The sequence below is a fragment of the Rhagoletis zephyria genome, unplaced genomic scaffold (genome assembly GCF_001687245.7).
Source record: "Rhagoletis zephyria isolate East Lansing unplaced genomic scaffold, Rhagoletis_zephyria_1.1 Rzeph_scaffold_00014, whole genome shotgun sequence".
NCBI classification, from domain to species: Eukaryota; Metazoa; Arthropoda; class Insecta; order Diptera; family Tephritidae; genus Rhagoletis; species Rhagoletis zephyria.
The window spans coordinates 436,108-457,196 of record NW_016157098.1 but is presented as its reverse complement, the minus strand read 5'-3'; the positions used below and the strand labels follow the sequence as shown (position 1 = coordinate 457,196).

At 35.1% G+C, this 21,089-nt stretch overlaps 1 protein-coding gene and 1 long non-coding RNA gene across 15 annotated transcripts in view; one reads left to right on the top strand and one right to left on the bottom strand.

The window, feature by feature from the left end:
• The window catches only part of Cadps (calcium-dependent secretion activator 1), a 390,371-nt gene that overhangs the window by 152,870 nt on the left and 216,412 nt on the right, over positions 1-21,089 (top strand). For all 14 annotated transcript variants that reach the window (XM_017612228.1, XM_017612170.1, XM_017612176.1 and 11 more), the window contains one exon: positions 6,880-6,992. In XM_017612228.1, coding sequence (XP_017467717.1) covers positions 6,880-6,992 — 113 coding nt within the window. The remainder of the gene's footprint in view (positions 1-6,879; positions 6,993-21,089) is intronic.
• Positions 83-21,089, bottom strand: part of LOC108360156 (uncharacterized) — a 25,688-nt gene continuing 4,681 nt past the window's right edge. The window contains exons 2-3 of the long non-coding RNA XR_001847069.1: positions 4,150-4,153; positions 83-94 (exon numbers count right to left, since the gene is read on the bottom strand). This is a non-coding gene — a long non-coding RNA (uncharacterized LOC108360156). The remainder of the gene's footprint in view (positions 95-4,149; positions 4,154-21,089) is intronic.

Here is a 21,089-nt window from a genome sequence, read left to right as displayed (position 1 = left end):
AAACAACCGTTATGTGAACAAAGTTATAATACCCTTGTGCACAAGTGCGCTCGGGTATAAAAACTAGAATGTGCATTGTGGCTGTATTTCTAAACTTATCAATACAAAGCACCCACATATTCTATTTCCCGACCAAAAATGATAGAAATTTTCAGTGTGCACGACCACGGAAGTTCTAATTTTTAACTAGGTTGCGCGATTGAGAAATATCACGTACTCTGGTGGTAAGAGGTGCGCACTACCGCGCGGTAGGTCCAGGATTCTATCCTTGGTCCAAGCACCGTTCACAAAAAAAAAATTCAAAGCGCACAACACAAAGCGGAGGAGAAGCTCCGCCAAGCGTTAACATGTATAAGCGTCAAATATAAATTTTTAATTATATTAATACATTCAGAAAAATACGCTATTTTCTATAAAAGTAATGCTCTGAAAACCCGTTAAAGCTCACTTGTGAACCCGATTGACAACATATTTATTTATCATGGCTTCGGCGAGCCTGGTGGGGCTCAAGCGCGGAAGTCCGCTTTCGCGCCATCCCACAGCGTGCGGTCGAATGGTACCATACGTTCACGGATCGAAAACCATACGAAAGAAAATTACGCGATACGTCAGACAGTATAAGCTGAATGGGACAAAGAGTACGTTCACGTATGTCATCATCCGAAAAATGTGTTTTTTACGTGACGAGTAATACGATATCGTATGTGACGATTCGAGCCCTGTTTACAAATTCTGCACTTAGGACTGAATAAATATGCAAAATGGTAAGAGTCGACGCGCTGCCACGCCCACAGCTCTAGTGGGCGGATATGATAAATGTTATCCGATTTTGATGAAATTCACAGCATATGCTGGTTTTAAACAAAAAATCATAAATCTGAAAGAACATCAAAATTGGTGTCCATTATCGTGCACCAATTCTAGAAAAATAGGCACAAATATTAAAAAATTATTTTTTAATGAAATTTGCTCGTTTACATCAAAATTTTCCAATTTGGACGATAATGATGAGTTTCCTTCCATGGCTCCACGCACTAAATTTTCTGAACTTTAGTTCCTATTCCTTCCTTTGAAAATGACAAACGAGATGCACCGAAATTTTCAATTCTATCTACATATATTTTATACAACAAAAGCTGAGCTTGATCAAGCAAGACTTTTGCCATCGACAACAGATCTCGTCCAGTGAAGCCTCCAATTTTGGCTGAATACTGAATATAATTAATAAATTCTCGAGTTATTAATATCTTCTTTATTTCTACCTTCTTCCATTTCTATTTTGTATTGCATATTATTTATTTTGTGTACATATCAGAGCCTTTTCACCTACAATAAAATTTCAATAAATTTTACAGGAGGTGTGTCTATAAAAAGGAAAATAGAAGCGAACTCGCAGTTCCTAGCAGCTGGAACTAAAAGAGCTCTATAAAATGACATTTTCATACAAATTTTGTATTTATAAAGCAGTTAAAGTGTATCCTAAGTATAATTTAGCTCGCTTTCTGGATCCTTTTTAAAGTAAGCGCTCGAAAAATTTTATACTCACAAATTTATGTAGCATTTCAAGTGAAACTGACTTATAAATTTCACTAGATATATAAAAATATAAAGCATTGCTTGACCACAAATATATATATAGTCAACAATCAGACTGGCTTATTATATATCCTGCACAAGTAGAAAAATTAATTAAAATTAGTAGCGAAAAAAATCAAAATTTTTTCTTACAAATTCATTTTTTGCTTCTTATCTACTTTATGCTCGTCCCGTGACTGGAATATGAATTTTTACGAAAAAGTATTTCTGATTTGGGTTAGTTCGACAATTTTCTATAAATCTGCGTAATTTCTTTTTCAGATTTCGCGAATCCATTTTCACTACTTTTGGCCGCTATAGTCCCATTGTGCTTAGCACTCAAAATTTCACAAACAACAAAATATGATTGGAGGACTTTTTAAATCAAATCAGTAACTGGCAGAATAACATTATTACGCTGGATGATGAGAGTTTATCCGAAACAGAAGATGCTTCGGACGACGATTACAGTAATAACTACATTTTATTCAGTATCCTTAAACTAACTATATTGAGCTAATTATAATAAGCCACGAGATGTGATCTTAAGTTCTTGTAATCATTTTAATTTTCACTCATATTGCTTTGCAGAGCACAGCAAGGGTGCAATTCTAAATGGTACTACAAACATTTTGTGTTCAATTTGCCTTTAAATTGTTCATAGTAGACTTAGTAAACTGCCCAATAGAATTATAAAAAAGTAAATATTTGGCGCTGACACACTTTACGACGAGTTTGGATGAGCTTCTCCTACTTAATGCACAAAGCAACGAGTGCAAAAATACGTATTGTACCTACTGTTGTCATGTTCCGTTTAATCTGTTGTTGTTGCAACAGCATACAAATTCCCCAGTGAGTTTTTCGGGAATGATGTTGGAGTCACAGTCCTTGGTCAGATATAAATTTGGGTCACTCCAGTAACGTAGCCCCGACTGTCGTGGCAACGCCTTTTAATCTGTCAAAGAGCTCAGTGGTTCGTCTCTCAGCTCATCGCTGCCAAAATCATTATACCAAATCCCTTCAAAGGCGGGGCAGAGACACAAAAAGTGTCGCTCAAGTTGTCTGCAGTCCATCTGTTCAATGAAAGCAAATACCTGGCACGACCCTGCGATTTGAGGGCAACATGAGTTCTGCACACCTGCCTCATCTCGAAGCCCCTTGTCATTGCAAAGTGAAATATTCACCGACTTTCTGATGGAGGTTTATTATCCTCTTCGGCACAATATCACGGAATTGGCGTTGCGAGCTGCATTTGAATCGAAAATGGGTGGCACGTCCGCAGGAAATGTTCCCCTATTCGTAAGATTCCGAAATGTTTAGTCATCAAAGCTGGCGTTGAAAACTAGTATGTGGAATGATAAAAATAAAACTGAAATAATTGATTTTTGCAAGTGTGGGAGTGTTTTTAAAAGACTTAATGAGTTTTCGATCCCCATACATGATTCAATAATAAAAGGTTTGATAATTATTGACAGCCGCGTTTTGACACTTCCTTGCAAAAGGTTGGATTTACGAAGGACGGAGATAGGGGAAGAATGAAATCCCTTAGTGAGAAAATGGTAGAAAAGTACTCAAAATAGGCAATTAGTAGTGACATTCCTTTTGTAAATTCTAATGTATTGAACAAAATATTAAGATGACTACGTAAATTATGTAATTTATGTGCTATTTAATAATAATAATAATAATAATAGGTTGGCGCTTACACATATGTTAGTGTTTGGCCGAGCTTCTCCTCCGATTTGTAGCGTGCGCCTTGATGTTGTCACACAAAGCGGAGGGACCTACAGTTTTACGCCGAATCCGCACGGCGATTGTATTTTTATGAGAAGCTGTTTTTCATGGCAGAAATACACTCGGAGGTTTGCCATTGCCTGCCGAGGGACGACCGCTGTTAAAAAAAAACTGTTTTCTATATTTTTGCGATGTTGCTTTGACCAGGGTTTGAACCCAGGCGTTGTGGAGTGGAATCGCACACGATTGAGAGAAATAGAGATTGCGCCAATCGCGGTACCGCTAATCCGCGCTTTGTGATTTTGACAGAATGAGCTGCGTGCGTGACGTCATCTTGGTGCAATTGTTAATAGTGAGCATACGAAAAAACCAAATAACAATTTTAATATTTGTGCGTTAATATTTCTGCATGGTTTTTAACAATTATTGAGACACTACAAGGCAAAATGAAGTGTGCCGTGGCAAAGTGTAATAGTGAAAACAAAAGGAAAGCGTGCGATATAAGTTTTTTTTTCGTTTCCTACGGACGCAAATCTGGCGAAAAAGTTGAAGCAGTCCTGCCGACGAGGAGATGCATTAAACACCAAATCGACCTATGTGTGCATGAAGCAGTTCGAAATGATTTTTTTTATTATAAACAAAGATGCTTGAGGCAAGTATTGGGTTTACATATTTCTATTAAAACAGAGGAAATTGTAGTTAGAACAAGATTAAAGCTAATACATGTGTACATATATATATGTATATACATTTTTGTTAGTACCTGATTCTTTTTAGTGCTGTATGAGGTAATGCACCAGTGGATAAGGTCGCCAGGCGCTAAATCAAGCGGCATCTTACCGCGCTGTTACGTACCTAATACAAAACAGTGCTCATTTAAAAGTTCAGCTTGAATTATGTTTTACTAACATAGAATATTTATTTCCTCTCGGAAATGGTACAAAAGTCATCAAATAAAAACTGTGGAGTCAACAGCTGTGGAGTTTATGGTGGTTGGCCACCGTCCACATATATAAATATGCACTCTGCATGGCTTTATACAATGGCGAGTCCAAAAATTCACTTTGCTGCACACCTTNGAAGCGCGCACTGCTTAGTCTGCGTTCAAACACGGAAACTCGAGTTTCTTATAATCGGCGATTTCTCTTTTGGTGTTGCTATTTGCTGTGAATCGCCAACTTGAATTACACAGACGAACGAGATCACAAGCGTGTTTCCCGAGTACGGGCGACTCGGTACCCGTCCCCTTTCCTCGTCGCTCTCTCCCCCACAAGCTTCGAGTCTGAACGTCGACTTACCACTACACCACAGCGGCTGACATGTGCTATTTAGCGGTATAAAAACTGAAAAAGGGCTCAAACTTTAAATAAAACTACTATGAGTTTTGTGTAAACATCGAGTTTAAAAACAGTTTATGTATTCATCAGTTAAATGCGCTGTATATGCATATAAAAATAAACATAGTGCACAAATATGTATACTTCTGTTTCATACGTAAGCTACATTTTTTCAAGTAAATTTGCAAAGAAGCACCACGGTTCCATTACTAAGGGAGCGGTGCGAGAGAGAGACAACTGCCAGTTTATCGTACCTTTAATTATTGAATCATGATCCCCATACGCGCTGGATGGCATTTATTCAATGAAATTGTATATGTTTAAAGATGAATTTTAATTAACATAGTACGAAAAAGTAAATTTACGAGATATACGCCTTTTCAAGAGTACGATTTTACGTGAAAATCCGGTTTCGTTTCACTGCCCCCGCCGAAGCACCTTATAATGACATTCAATATCTGTAAGATGTATACATTACTATAAAAATTTTTATGGAAAACTGTAAAAAAAAGTTGTTGGCAAAATTTGCAGACATCTGTTGTGCTTATCGGATGAATGCAGACAGTTTTCATTCCAATTTCGAACTTCGAAGGCCCGTATCTCGATTTCGAAGGCTAACTAATTATGACTCAGTCTCTTAAAAGAAGTTGGTTTTGTTCAAATCCCAGCCAAGTGCTGTACAGTGTTATTGGTGTTAATGCTGGTTCCCAAATAAACGAAGTAGTTTACTTTTTCAAACTTGTAACTGTCAACGTGACATGGGTGCCAAGACGCGTATGATCTGACTGTTCATGTGATTGCAAGAGACACTTCGTTTTGTCCTCGTTCACCACCAGATACATTCGCTTTGCTTCTTTGTCTAATCCCGAGAAAGCAGAACAGATGTAATATTTTTACCGATAATGTCGATGTCGTCATCTATGCGCTCTTGTAAAGCATTGTACCTGAGCAGTTCAGCTCTGCGGCTCTTATTACCTTCTTCAACATCAGATTAGAAGATCACACGAAAGGGAGTTGCCTTGTCTGAAACTTAGTTTGGTATCAACCCAGCAAAAAATCGGTAATCGCTTTTAGTGGTAACGTGTTCTAGAAGGCATAGCGTTATAATGCCTTCGAATTTTTTCATTTCTTTTAGGCATTGCCGGTAATGCAAAGTAGAATGTCCAACAATATCTTATTTATTTCGCTTCTTTGTTTGATTTCGGGGAATGCAAAGCAGAATGTCCTATAATATTTCTTTTTAATTCGTTTCTTTGCTTCATTTCCGGAAATGCAAAGTAGAATGTCCTCCAATATTTTATTTGTTTCGCTTCTTTGCTTCATTTCAGGGAATGCAAAGTAGAATGTCCTACAATATTTTTTTTTTTATTTCGCTTCTTTTCTTCATTTCGAGGAATGCAAAGTAGAATGCTGCATCGAAGTCAGCTGAAAAATAGAATGAATATCCAAAAATTCTTTTTCTACCGTTACTTTATGTGGAAATTTGTCTCGCATAAAAATCAGGTTTTGCTTTGTTCAATTTGCAGCGAAGTTGAAGTCAGTCAATGAAGTGAAGTACAAGAGAGAGGAAGTACAATTTTAAGCTTAATTAAATATGCATGTATGTACATACCGATCTTTAAGAAAATCTAAATACCTAAATAAATACATATGTATGTATAAAAGCTGATTTATAAAAATTTTAATTAATTTTAATCGTTTAACACATTTTCTGATTTCAATTTAATATAAATAAGTATGTACTTATATAGGCATTCTACATTAGTTTCTCTGTAAGGCATTCTTTGTTCGCTTCTCTGGATTCTGTTTATCCATGCGTTCTCCCTTCGTTTAGAGGTAATGCTGCGAGTAAGGGCTTACCTCCAATGACATGCCCATGTTAAAATAAGGCCTTCTTGAAGCGATAGGGGAAGCGATTCCCATCGCCTAGCTCGTTTCCACTTTCGTTTCTGTGGTAATCGTGTTTTTTGCTGGGAAATTGCTCGGAGTGGTCCTTCCCAATTCTGACTGTCTGTTAAAGTTGCTGCTCGAGATCTATACAAGTAATTTTTAGACTCGGAAAATGTTCTACATAAAATGTTCTTTATTATCTCGAGTTTTAAGGGATTAACACTCGGAATTCCGTTAGGCATTTTTTCAATACTCCCTTTATAAATATAAACATTTAATTAAACATATTCATAAATAAATAAATTCGACTAACTAACCCAAGATGTTTTTTGGAAATTTTCAGAGGACCTCCGTGGGGAAATCGTTGTGGCAGCAACGAAGAAGCTCGAAGACCTGATACATTTAGCTGAGCTCTGCGTTGACTTGCTGCAACAAAATGAAGAGCACTATGCGGAGGTATGTATGTACATACACGAAAATGAAAAGACACGCACTGACTGCTTCATGCGTTATACTTGTATACACTCTTAATTCCAACATTTTTTTGCATACAAAAAGTACTTATACTATGAATTATACACTGAGAAAAGAGTTTAGTTACGTCAACACATGATTTGGTTATAGTTACATGATTTAGTTATAATTACCATATCTTATGTTGGGAGAAATATATTTAGCTGACTCTTTTCTCAGCGTTATGGAACTTATTATTTGAAGGCCTGATAACGAGTCTTTGCATACATACTTACTACTACTTCTACTACTTGTATGTAACACATGTATTCTAACAAATGTGATTGACATCGAAAAATGTGTGCGAATGTAAACCTATGTACATGCATATGTGTATCCATAAACTGTTTATGAATGTGTCTCTATGTTTTTGGTGTCTTTGAACGTCTGTAAATGGTTGTGCTATAAAGCTAACTTTTTTATAAAAATTTCGTGGCTTACAAATATGTACATACATTACTAATCTACATACATACGTACATATTTTTCAAACTACAAGTAGTTTCTGGCGCTAATTATATACCTTGTTTATGCCTACACAAGAGCCACAAACCTACTAGACTCAATACATATTTCTCCACTCCATGCTGTTTTTATTCGACATTTGCTTGGTAATAAATTTGCCTGATCGACCGAAATGGAAGCGAAAAATAATTCAAATTTATTATAATAACTAATAGACCCGGCGAACTTCGTCCCGCCCACAATTTTTATTTTTTTATTGAAACTTTTTGGTCCAACATTTTTACCAACAATTCACGTTTACGATTTTCATTGGCACATTCATCTGCTTAGATTATGGTTTGGTGGTCAATTTCCGCTCTAAATATCCTAAGGAAAGTGTCATATCCGTGAAGAAATTCTTGAAATTCTCCAACTGTGCAGCATTTCATAGCACAGTTATTCGCAAAACGAAATAAATGAAATGAAGAATATTTTCATCTTCACTCCCTGGCGGCAATAATGACCCGGTTCTATAGTGAATCTGTCCTAGAAGCTTTACAGTATAGTTGGTGGCAATTTCAAAATGGGTGCGAATCCTTTTCTACAGAAAGGCAATATACATACATATACTTAGACGAAATACCTTAAAAGCTAGAACGCATAATAATACTTGAAAATCACATCCATTGGGACAATAGTAACACAGTAGAGTTCGATATGCTCAATGATGCTACAGGTCGGTTTAATCAGACCTTCACGGCACCTTTTCTCGCTTGGCTTTTTTTAGTAACAACTCCATTCCAAGCCCACTTGGCAGCACGTTTTTGCAATACTATTGCTCTTACCATTACCAATACATATTTAAAATATTAGCCAAATCGGATCATAAATACGATTTTTAGTAACTACAGCGCCAACTGGCGAATTAAATTGTGAAACTAAACCATACAGAGACCCACTCAAACACACACAAAAATTTCGTTAAAATCCGTACAACCATTTAGGAGGATTTCCCTCACAAACACACCCACAGAATAATTACAAATACATTCAAAGAAAGCTAAAGGTCGCTACGTTTGTAAACTTCACGCCCCCTTTTCAAATAGCCCAAATTTTCTCCATGAGTATGGGCTTGATTTCATATACATACATATCTCCATACGAAGTTCCAGTACTGTACCATGAACACTTTCAGAGATATGCAGTATGAAAAACTCGGTTTGTAATGGGAGGTGTCACGCCCTCTTTTACAATAGCTCCATTTTTTCTCCAAGAGTATGCGATTGATTTCGTATATCTCCATACCAAGTTCCAGAACTCTACCAAGAACACTTCCAGAGATATGCAGTATGAAAAATTCGCTTTATATGGGAGGTGCCACGCCCCCTTTTCCAATAGCTCCAATTTTTCTTCACGATTATGCGATTGATTTCTTGTATCTCGATACCAAGCTCCGGAACTCTACCATGAACACTTTCAGAGATATGCAGTATGAAAAATTCGGTTTGTATGGGAGGTGCCACACCTCTTTACAATAGCTCCAATTTTTCTTCACGATTATGCGATTGATTTCTTGTATCTCGATACCAAGCTCCGGAACTCTACCATGAACACTTTCAGAGATATGCAGTATGAAAAATTCGGTTTGTATGGGAGGTGCCACACCTCTTTACAATAGCTCCAATTTTTCCCCAAGATTGATTTATATATCTCGATGCCAAGTTCTAGTACTCTACTATGAACACTTCCAGAGATATGCATATAAAAAATTGGTTTTGTAGGGGAGGTACCACGCCCCCTTTTCCAATACCTAAAGTTTTTCTCCAAGAGTATGCGATTGATTTCGTATATCTCCATATAAAGTTCCAGAACTCTACCATGAACACTTTCAGAGATATGTAGTATGAAAAATTTGGTTTGTATTAGAGGTGCCACGCCTCTTTTTCCAATAGCTCCAACTTTTCTCTAAGAGTATGTGGTTGATTTCGTATATCTCCATACCAAGTTCCAGAACTCTACCAAAAGATTCGGTTTGTGTTAGAGGTGCCACTCCCCTTTACATATAGAATTTTTTTTAGCCTAAAACCATCCTTGGGGTTCGTGCTGCAGGTGTCTGAAAATTCAAAAAATTGGTTCAGCCGTTCTCCACTAAAAAAACGGCTTTCAAAATATATATTAGTATAGATATATTATATATTATTATTATATTTTAACTGCATCCGTTATTTCTGATTGTCGCAAAAAAAAACTTGGCTAGTGACGAATTCCCCCCTTGATATGGTGGTTGTTCAAAGCTATTTACATATATTCGAAATTGCATGAAGCTTATCCAGGCAAAAAGCTACCTAGATACAAAATTTTAATCAAATCGGACAATAGATTCGATTTTTCTAATAGATCGGTCGCTGGTCCACTTCGCGTAAAAAAGGATCCTATATGCTAATCTAGGCAAAAAGCTACCTACATACCAAATTTTAAGCAAACCGGACCATAAGTACGATTTTTTCGAATAGATCGATCCCTGGTCCACTTCCCGTAAAAAAAGGATCCTATATGCTAATCTATCTTTTTCTCGATAGATCGGTCGCTGGCCCATTTACCGGAATAAAGTACATTTTTTTGCCCTAAAACATGGTAGTTGCTGAAAGCTATCTATATACATAATTTCATGAAAATCGGGCGAGCCGTCCACGGAGATTACCTGTTGCAAAAAAAAGGGACTTCTCTTTATATAATTAGTATAGATATAGATAATCTTTACTACTTACTTTAGTTAGGATTAGACATAGGTTAGCCAAAGATGAGAGACATGAGCCTGTTGACAGTAATAAGGGATTTGATTTTTTGAATTTTGAGTTGTGTCGTCATTGCATAGGACCATCGATATGTGAATTCATGTATTTCGAAAATGAAATAAATTCGAGCATAAATACGATTTTTAGTAACATATATACATGTAACTCAATTTCAGCGCCATCTGGTGGCAAATTTTTTTCGAAAGAATTCTGTTTCTTGTTATCAATACATATTTTGAATCTGAGGATAATCTGACCATCAACACGATTTTTAGCAATAACTCGACTCCAACGCTACCTGGCGGCTCTTTTTTTGCAATGGTATTGTTTATCCTATTGTCAATACATATCCCAAATATGAGGCGAATCGGACCATTAATACTGGTTTTACTAATAACTCGACTCCAGCGCCACCTAGCGGTTGTTTTAATAGTTATTCTGCTATTCGGAAGGTAGACAAATTCAAAAACCACATATCAAAAACTGGTCCAGCCGTTCTTCAGTTATAAATGGTGTAACTAACACGACTTTGTTTTATATATGTATATAGAAAATTCATATTAAAAACGGGCTGTAAAAAGAAAACTAGCCAATTTTGACTTCGCGTTAAATGAATGCAAACACAATCGAATTGAAACTTTTAACCGCGCCACCGTAAATTACATTATGAATGCGAGTTAAGAGTTGTTGGATCGTATTAAGCGTTCGCATAAACACGGAATTAGTCAACACGGTTGTTTCATGCAACTCCGTATGCATTTAAACAGTTCCATAAATTACATTTATGCTAAGCTTTATTATAAAATTAATAGCTAAGATCCTTCTTTGCGGCTGTTTGAGTCTTTAATTATTATTTTTTGGTTGTTTATTAATTTAAAGAATTGGCGCATATATTAACAGGGTTGCATCGCGATGAACACAGTTTGAAAAGTGTGTTCGACCGAGTCATTTCTTTTGTTGCATATAAACACTTGCATTTCAAGCGAGCAACAATGGCACGAGTTTATTCGATACCGTGTTTGATGTCATATAAACAAGGTAAATATACTTTTGAATTTCAAAGTGTATTGGGATTTTGTTTATGCATCCGTTTTGAATCACAGCGAACTAGTCAACGCGCTTTATATGTGGGTATAAACAAGGTTATAGTTACTGTATCGGACGCATGCAAGAAACAATTTTCTTAGTCAGAGATAAGAGAAGCGTGGATGTAAGCATCTAAAGGAATGTAATCTTTATGTACGTAACAATGATATACGAAAAATATGTACTTCAAATTTCGCACCTGCTAAGCAGCAAGAAACGCTAGCTGCGATCTTTTGACGTGCTTGTCGTAAATTTAGTTCTACATACTTACTTTACTGTTAAAGTAGCCCCTTAAATGCGAATGACACTAACACTAACTCAACAAAAAATTGTTCGAAAATCCAAACATCAGAGGATTTCGCTCCACCTCACCAAAACATATATTTTACAGGTCTTAAGGTTTTCACTTTTTGCACAAATTATCTTATGATTTTCTGGCACTACAACCGCTTGTCGGTTTGCGCCGAAGCCAAAAAACTTCGAGAAATGCTTCTCGCTTTTGCAGCTTTGCGACAGTTGTTCATTCCAAGTGCAGACAGTCCTTCTGCACTTCGCAGGCAGGTCGTTCTGTACTTGGTCTTTCCATTTTGTTCCTGGGGTCAATTTCCATTTGCAGGGTTCTGCAATATTCTTAAATTTCTTTCACTTATACATTACCTAATTGTACAAATAAGTGAAAAATATTGTGATTTTTGATTTCTTGGTTACTTGTCATTATGTAGATGACTTTCATCTCTAGACAATCTTCCCCCGACAGTACCAATTTACATTGTTATCCTCTCTAAACCAAGTCTTATTTTGATACATAAATTCATCTATAATATATTCCATATCTTGTTTTGCCAATTGTATTTACAATTTAGACACATTTACGCATCATTACCTGTACTTCTGATATAAAAAAAAAACACTCAACAGCGACAAATTCCACAAGAGCTTGCGATACAAGTAAAAAAATGTCACAGCTGATTTGCAACTACAAATGCAAGAAAATAATGTACTTTCCATTGATTTGTTAACTAGTCAAAAAAGGTAAAGTGGAAAAATCGTTTTCTTTAATAGGCGATAATAGGAGATACTGGAACTTGGCGAGTTAAGGGAAAACGCATGATTCAATAATAGAAAGGTTTTGTAATAAAACAGTCTTCTCGCTCCCACACATATAATCGGCTCCTTTACTTGTGCAGAATGTTGCTGACTCTACAGTTTTTAGTTATACTAGTAGTAAAACCAAAAATTCTTCATACTAAATATTTGTTGGCATCACCTTCGTTTGGATAATTAGGTTTGTTCGTCGAGCAAAAAATTTGTACGAATTTGTACGAATTATCATGATTTTTGCCCAAATCGCGTTCGTGCAGACCAAAAAATTATCCATCACTCAAAAACTGAGAGCGCAAAGTGACAGTTCTCCTGAGAGAAGTTGCAAATTCTTGCTGGAAAAAGGTGCATTCCCGTATTCCTCGGACTCGGACTAGTAAAACTGTCAAAAAATAAAAATTCGCTCAGAGCGAGAGTAACATTGAAAAGTACGGGATCGCTTTCTAGTAAAAAATGGTAACTTCTGTCAACTTCAACATAACCTCCAAATTTTGGTTGTAAATTTTTGTTTATTTTGTATGTAAACACACTTAGCTTACACATGTAAATAACCAAAAATACTTTCAAATTCATTAGAATCCACTTAAACAAGTAATTAAATAATTTTCAACATGAATTAGCAGAGTGCACTTTTCTTTTGTTTACAATTTGGTTGCCAAACACACTACAGCTGATCGTTTGACACATTTACCAGAATTTACCAGCAAAAAATTCTCGGACGAAAACTGGTAACTTCTGACAGAGAGAGAACCGTATTTACTCTCTTTTTTGTCCTCTCAATAGTCAGAGAACTGAGTGCGGGATCGATTTCCAGTAAATTCTGACTGATTCTGACTATTTCTGACTAGTCCGGACTCGTCCGGGATCGCAACTAAAATTTTAGCCAGCAAGAATTTGCAATCACGAAACACATATGATCGTGGCACATGGTTGCAATTTTGTCTACGATAATTTGAATAAATAAGTTCGTTAGATTAGAAATTTATAAACACTAGTGATTTTTTTTATGAAAAAAGGAAGTAAATACGTGTTGTTGATTAACTCGGCTGAAAAAAATTGTATTCGCAATCGGAATGAAATTGCAACCAGAGTCGTTTTAAGAAACCCGACAGCTAGTACGATAAAGAAATTGAAATGTATGTTAAGGAAAGTCAGAACAACAAGAAATATACATGTATATCCAGTTTTCGTCCATCTGAAAGAATTTTAAAAATTCTATAAAAATTTATTATGTTTGAAATGCAACCCTGGACACCATCTGGCAAGGGATACTTGCCACCTGCAAATTTGCGTTCGTGCAGAAATTTACAAGTTTCTTAACATGAGAGAGAATTTGAGAGAATTTTTTCTTACTCTCTGATATTTTGAGTGTTGGATAATTCTGGCTGGATTTTCGACGAACAAACCTATTTTCTGGAACAAGTCTAGAATAGCGACCGTTTAGCTATAAAATAACCTAAAGTGCCGATTGATAGAACTTTTTTCGCTGATTTCAACGGTACCAAATTTATTTGGCGCAGGTTAATATAAAGGTTAAATAAAGAAGATATTAGAGGTTTATTTGCTTTGTTTATTTATATTTTTTATTATCACTTAATTCTAAAAACTAGGGATGTGCCGGGTATCCGGTAGATATCCGGAATCCGGCCTATCCGGCCGTTTTTTGGTTAGCCAGTATCCGGCCGGATTCCGGATATCGATTACAGAAGATTCAATCTAGAAATTTAACCCAGATTTTGTATTTTTGTAATCCAATTTAATAGTATCTAATTAGTAATCAAAGTTAACAATTTTTATATTAGTAGTTTTGACTTTCATCAAATTTGATAGTCGTTTGACATATGCTGTGGACCGTGTAAAGTGCTGTTTGATCAAATTGATAAACAAATTGAAAGAACAAGTGCCCGATAATTTAAATAAAAACAAGAAATGAGCAAGAAAAGAAAATAATTCGACTTCATTTTAGAACAAATAAATTATTTCAAAAATCTCCAAAATCTTTTTTGTGGTGATACAACTTCAACAAAAACTGAAATTTTATGGGTTTTTAGACGTGTTTAAGTCAAACCATCTAATTACGCAGACATATCTGTGCACAATAATTTAAATAAAAACAGAATAAGAAAAAGAATACGACTTAGTATTAGTATTAACAAATGAATACAAAGCTTTCTTAAGCTTCTCTTCAACTTCATCCAAAACGAAAAACAGAAATTTGATGGGTTTTTTGAAGCGTGTAAGTTAAACCATCTAATTACACAGAAGACAGTTTGATCAAACAATGTGACCATGTAAGGTCCATATAAGGCATCAACACACATGTGCGATTCTGACGGTGCGAATCTGTTCCGAAAAAATTACAACAATGCCGCAACTATTTATTGGAACATTCACAGCTCTTCATTTCGTCGTGCCGAAATTGCAGACCTACGCGTTCGGAAACGAAAAAGGTTAATAGGCGGGTTCTGTATAATTTAAACAAAAAACAAAACATCTTGGTTGTTCAAAAGCAAAGAATTTGATGAAGATTGTTTTATGTTTGTTTATAAGATGCCATTTTTCACTGCGATAGCATCGCACAGATGTGTGCGTAATTGTGTTTTCGAAGTGGTAAATTCTGTAGCATCAGAAACGGTGCGGAGGTCGAGGTGAACTCGAGCCGGCAAAAAAACAGTATTGTGAAATTTATTAAGGGCAGCAGTCTACCGGATATCCGATCGGATATCCGAATCCGGCTGTTATTTTTTACAGGATATCCGGAATCCGGTTATCCGGCAAAATCTATATCCGGCACATCCCTACTTAAAACCCAAAAGTAGATCATGATGAAATATGTATATCGAATTAAAGATAATAGCTTGTACTTTCTAAGTAATATAAATTTCTTTACCATTATTCATGCAGTTTTTTTCCAAAAAAGGTTATTTCATGAAAAAATAACATTTGTTCGTTTTTAGTGATTTTGGTTTAAATATATAAAAAACAATTTCAATTAAGTATATCAGCTGAAAGATAAATTGATTATTTTTATGGTGACGTTATTAGTTTTTTAATCGGTTATGTGGTTCATAAGATATTAATATTTTAAAAAAAAATCAAAAAATTTAACTTTAACCTTCTAAAACGTCTTTATATTTTACTTGCGCTAAATAATTTTGGCATGGTTGAAATGAGCGTAAAAAGTTCTATTGATCTGCATTTTTCGTTTTTGCATAGCTGAACGGTCGGTATTCTATATTTGTTCCAGGAAATGACGAATAACTTAAATTAAAAATCTCTATTTATACGTATTGTTTAGTATTTTCATTAAAAAACCAAATATATTGCAAATTCACATAGAATTAATTATACACATTTTACTTCTAATTGTATACTTTGCGCCTTTTTTAGTACCTTTCTACTACCGTTTTCGCAAAAGGCGATCACATTCTTCCCCCTTCTCCTACTTCCAAAATAAAAATCTAGATAAAGGAGTGTCAGATTTGAGCTGTCACAAATTATATAACCTTGTGTTATTGAATCATGGGGAAAACGTAAATTATTTCTGTCTTGAAACAAATGTCCTGAGAAACGAAAAAAATAAAAGTCGCAGATAATTATTAGGAAAAGATGAAAAAGTTTTTAATCTAACAATATTCGTCCCAGGAGACGAAAACAACTCTTCTATTGCATAGCAATAATAAGCTACATTTAATTTTATTTCTTATAACCGTTATAAACTCTGGTTTGCTCTGATTGGAGTACAGTTACTCCGCTTTTTTTTTCTGATTCCATATATACACATTTGATGTTTCCTTTTTTTGGCTTTAAGATATTTGCCTTTTTTGGCTTTTCTACCGTCACTGTAAATGGAAAGGAAAAAACTCTTATTCCTGATAATATGAAAGTTTCAAACGATCCATATTTAAATTGGGCGCAACTTGTATCACGTCAAGCGCACGTTTAATACATTTCTTCGCGAAAATCGAATGAAAATGCTGCCAGAAAACTTCAAAATGCATCTTGTGGTTCAATGTTACTACAACTATAGAGATTAAAGTTTTGTGAGTTAAAAACTCGAAAGGAGAAAATACATAGTCAAAGATAAAAAGTAGAAATTTTTCAAATAATGAAACTAAATAGTTCGTGGTTTTTCCTTTTTACTTGTAAAATAAACATATCTAAAATAAATGTCTTTTTTGATTATTTTTCGGGTTTTGCCTATTTTAGTGCCTTCTTTTGCGATTTCTAGTGCCTTTTCCTGGCTATTTCGCTTTTTTATTTTGCCTTTCTTATGGGTTTTTAGGTCTTAAAAATCCGTTCCCTGATAACGAATTGATTTTTAATTAAAAAAAATAAAATCAACAATTAAGTATTTTCAATACAATTTAAATATTTTCTTTTATATTTGACATGCTAGGCGCAATTTAAAACTTTAGCTTTAGCTCTTTTTTCTTGATATCAGTTTATTCTATTCTAAACCGTAGTCATGAGATTTTTTGCTGATACTAGATGAATTAGTAGAATGGGCTTTCTAATTAAATTCGTTTGGGTAAAGTTGGAAATCTCCGGACGATAAGAATGGATAGAAGAAATTTTTAAAATTCTTAGTTCTAAATAGCTTGTCTCTCGTGATGATTGTACAGCCCATGCGAGTTCTATGGCTGTTTAATCCATCAGCTAAAAAATGTCCGTATTTCTTTTATTTGGGAGATGAAAACTCAAATTACACTTTACATGCCCGTTGCGAGGATTGATCTTACTTACCAAAAATTATTTTTAAAACCACAAAAGGCTAGAAATCCTATCAATTTTAGTAGGAATCATGTAAGTCCGCTATGAAAAGGTAGCTTTTAATTCGTATTTTCGATTCACTTACTCCCGAATTAAATTTCAGAGGTCCTAGCCCTGATATATTCGTAAATACGAGTGCTGCGGACAAATTTGTGACTAAAGTATTTAGCGATGACTCGTCTTTCCTAACTCATAGCCAGAGCTGGAAATTCTAAGAAAAAGTTTATTCTGCATATGAGCAAACCTCCGGAATCGTGCGGTTCAACGTTATGGAAACAAAATTATTTAAATTAAACGCACAAAAATAAATTATGCATCAAACGGTTTGAAATCTATTGAAGTAACAATAAACTCATGCGTGATTCATTTTCCTTACATGCTGAAAAAACGGTAATTTTCGAAAACGCTAAGTTAACGATATTTCGAGAGGACGTAGTTTTGTCTGATTTCAGAAATCTTTACGTTGCTTAAGGAGGCCAGGCGCACTGTGTGTATCAACCTTGATTCAGATTGGTGAAGTGGTTTTCGTCATTGAACTACTATTTTTACTTTTGATTTAATGTTTCTAATGTATATTTTTTATTGCAAACTGATGACAAAATACCTTTTTATAAATATCTGAGATTATCGGTTGTTGGGATTTCTGAAAAGCCATTCGTGCGAAAACACACTAGGCTTTTCAGACGATAAAACTGGTATCGAGCTATGGAAACGTGGGTTGTGGTAGAAAAAATATAAGAGAGGTCTCTGTGTGTGCGTATCTTTTCTCTCCCGTTCATAAAAAGCCAAATTCAGACGACCTGAATATACTGGTGCCAGCAGCCTGATTCATTATTCCTCTTGTTTCAAGATGTAACCGCCTAAGTGATTTTGGCCGAATTCAAAAAGCATGCCAGTTGGTTTTCTTCTGTGTCAACTGACGCCAGGTCCTTCAAGTCATTCTCCTCTTGTCTTTCCATAATAGAGAAAGCCTACTTCATCCTCTGATACCAGCAGAGTTCCGAGTTGAATATCTTTGGTTCTGGAGCATCTATGTCCATTCCAACGACATGGTCAAACCCGCGGAGCTGCTGCATTTTAATTCGCTGCACTATTTCCATGTCGTTGTAAAGCCCATACAACTCACCGTCGCTAACGCGTAAAAGCTAGTAAATCTTTCGCAAAATATTTCTCTCGAATACTCCAAGGGCCACATTGGGTATGGTCATTGTCCATTCTTCTGTGCCAAACACCAGTACGACATGTTGAGTGACTTATAGAGTGTGGTTTTGGTATGCCGAGAGGACTTTACTTCTTACACAGCCGAAATCAGGAGCTGTTGGCCACGATGATTCTGTATTGGATTTCGAGGCCGACATTATTATTCGTGTTAATGCTACTAATAGGCGAAACCATCCACTTTTTCGAAATTATAAATGTCAAAAGTGACGCGGTTCCGAGAGGCTGACTGATTGTTTGATGACAGGAGGTACTTCGTCTTCGGGCTTCTTCTTTCGCTACCCATAGAAGGCCTTCCAGAGGGCTATTATAGGACGTACTTCAGAAGGCCTTTTGTAGGAGTTCATTTAAAGTGGCTTCTTCTATTTATAAAATTCATACATCTTTAAAATATTTGCTTAACGTTTATATCAAATTGCAACTTAAAATGTGTATTGAAATTCATTTGTAATGCTAAATAATAAAAATGTATGCAATCGCGTAAATTGTAAATGGATAAGTCCTTCTGCAAAAAATACTTTTTCAGCCCTTTATGGGAAGGCCTTTTAGAACAACTTCACTTAAGAAGGTCTACTTAAATTAACTTCTGGGAAATCATATCGCACACCTAGATCTAAAGTGCGATCAACTCAAAAAAGATTTTGGGCGATTTGTTCGCATAAGTCAATTCATAGGACTCACATCCAATTAATGCAAATATTTTTTCTTCATGATTATATACTTTAACTAAAAAACTACTGATATATATGTCTTTGTATTAATTGCGTTGAACCTGTACGATCCACAAGCAGTTAAATTTCCCTCTCTGAATTTTTAGTTAGCTCACTTTAGATCTAGGTGTGCGATATTTTCAAACAAATAAGACAGCACTGTGTTTTGAGGTTAGAAGCAAATCGATTTTTTGTGGTCCTGCGTAATTGATTAAAATTTGAAAACTTTCGCCTTGATAACTTGCTTAAACTTTGTACACTTACCGATTTCTGAACACATTATACAAGTGTAGAACAGTCCGTTTCTATCGATAAGTACGTGTGCCAGCGGAAAAATTGATTTAGAATATATTACTTTAACGCCAATTTCAAATATCGAACGGCTAAAAAGTTTCGCGGAAAAACAGAAAAACTTAGATAAGCGAGCGGGTATTGTTTCAGATCGGATAAAACACTACAGAAACTCTTATTATGAAATATTTTCTTCTGAAAAATACCCAACAGATATAGCTATTTTGACCATATACCTACGAAACTATGCATAATCACCAAAATCAAAAGTTCAATAAAATAAGGTTGAAGTTAAAAGATGAAACTTTAAAGACTTTATCATTCCTTCTGAAATGTTATCAAAAAATTAAACCTAGTTCAAATACGTATATTTTTTAAATCAAATCGTCTCTCTTACATATCAATTTGAATATAACTGTTTAGAGGAAATAATATGATTTTTTTCAGTCCCGCGAATCCCGCGGGATTGATGATCTCTATCTCGCAAGCATATATTTGGCCCATGGCTTCGCGAATATATTGATTTTTTTTTGTGCGTAAACTTGCCTGTCGGACGGTGTTATTTGTATGTATAATTAGTTAGACATTTATAAAAAAAATATTAAATATTAAATAAACAAAAGAAATATAGCGAAAGCTGGTCAATATAAGGAGTTTCTATTATTGCCACCATTGCAAATTACAAATCCCGAAAATCCCGGGATTCTTGGCAAATAATCCCTGGATTTTCGGCACCTAAAACAGTATCACCGTTATTTGTTATACCTTGCTTTGTATATAATATTGCTGCAACTACATCAATGCTCAATCTGGTCCTCAAGTAAGTTCAACACATTTTTAAACTTCTAAATATATGATCTACTAAAGCATTAGAAAAGTGCTATATTAGTAATGGAGATATATATTTTTTTTAATTGGTAAACTTATATGAACCTGAAGAATCTCTTAATTCAAAAACTTTTTTCCTATAATTTTCTGGATCTAATGAAGAATCAATATGAATATTCCTATGATCAAACAATGTGTGTTCTCTCCATTCGATATCGAGATTTTGCAAGTTCAAAATAAGCGGAAAATATAACGATGGAATAAAAAAAATTATCAATAACATTTTGAATATTTAGCCGCAAATGCAGATGTGCTTAACACGTTCGCTACCAAGCGTATTTAAGCAGTGCGTCATTACAGACCAGGTAGAATTTTATTTACCTTTGTCTAGTTTTGTGGATTTTGGTTGCCATTGGGTATCTCAGAAACTCAATTCATAATAAAAGTAATTGTTTTACGCCTGACACATATTTTTGACGCTGGTCTATAGAGATATTTTTCGGTATAGACAAGGGTCACATTTATGTGATAGGCTAAACTTCAGGGCTTTATGTAACTCAGTTTTATCCAAAAATACAAAGCTTATATAAAATTAAGTCTAGGTGAAAACACAGTAGCATTATGCCTTATTTTAATTCTCTGAAACATGGCTCAATACTTGGCTTTTATGTTCAAACTTAGTATGTTCGAACAAGCCTAAATATATGTACTTTAGGCTGGGTCGATTTTGTATGGGGGAAAATAAAATGCATTTGACCGTATTGTAATAGTAATATTATGATGTCTTATGTCTA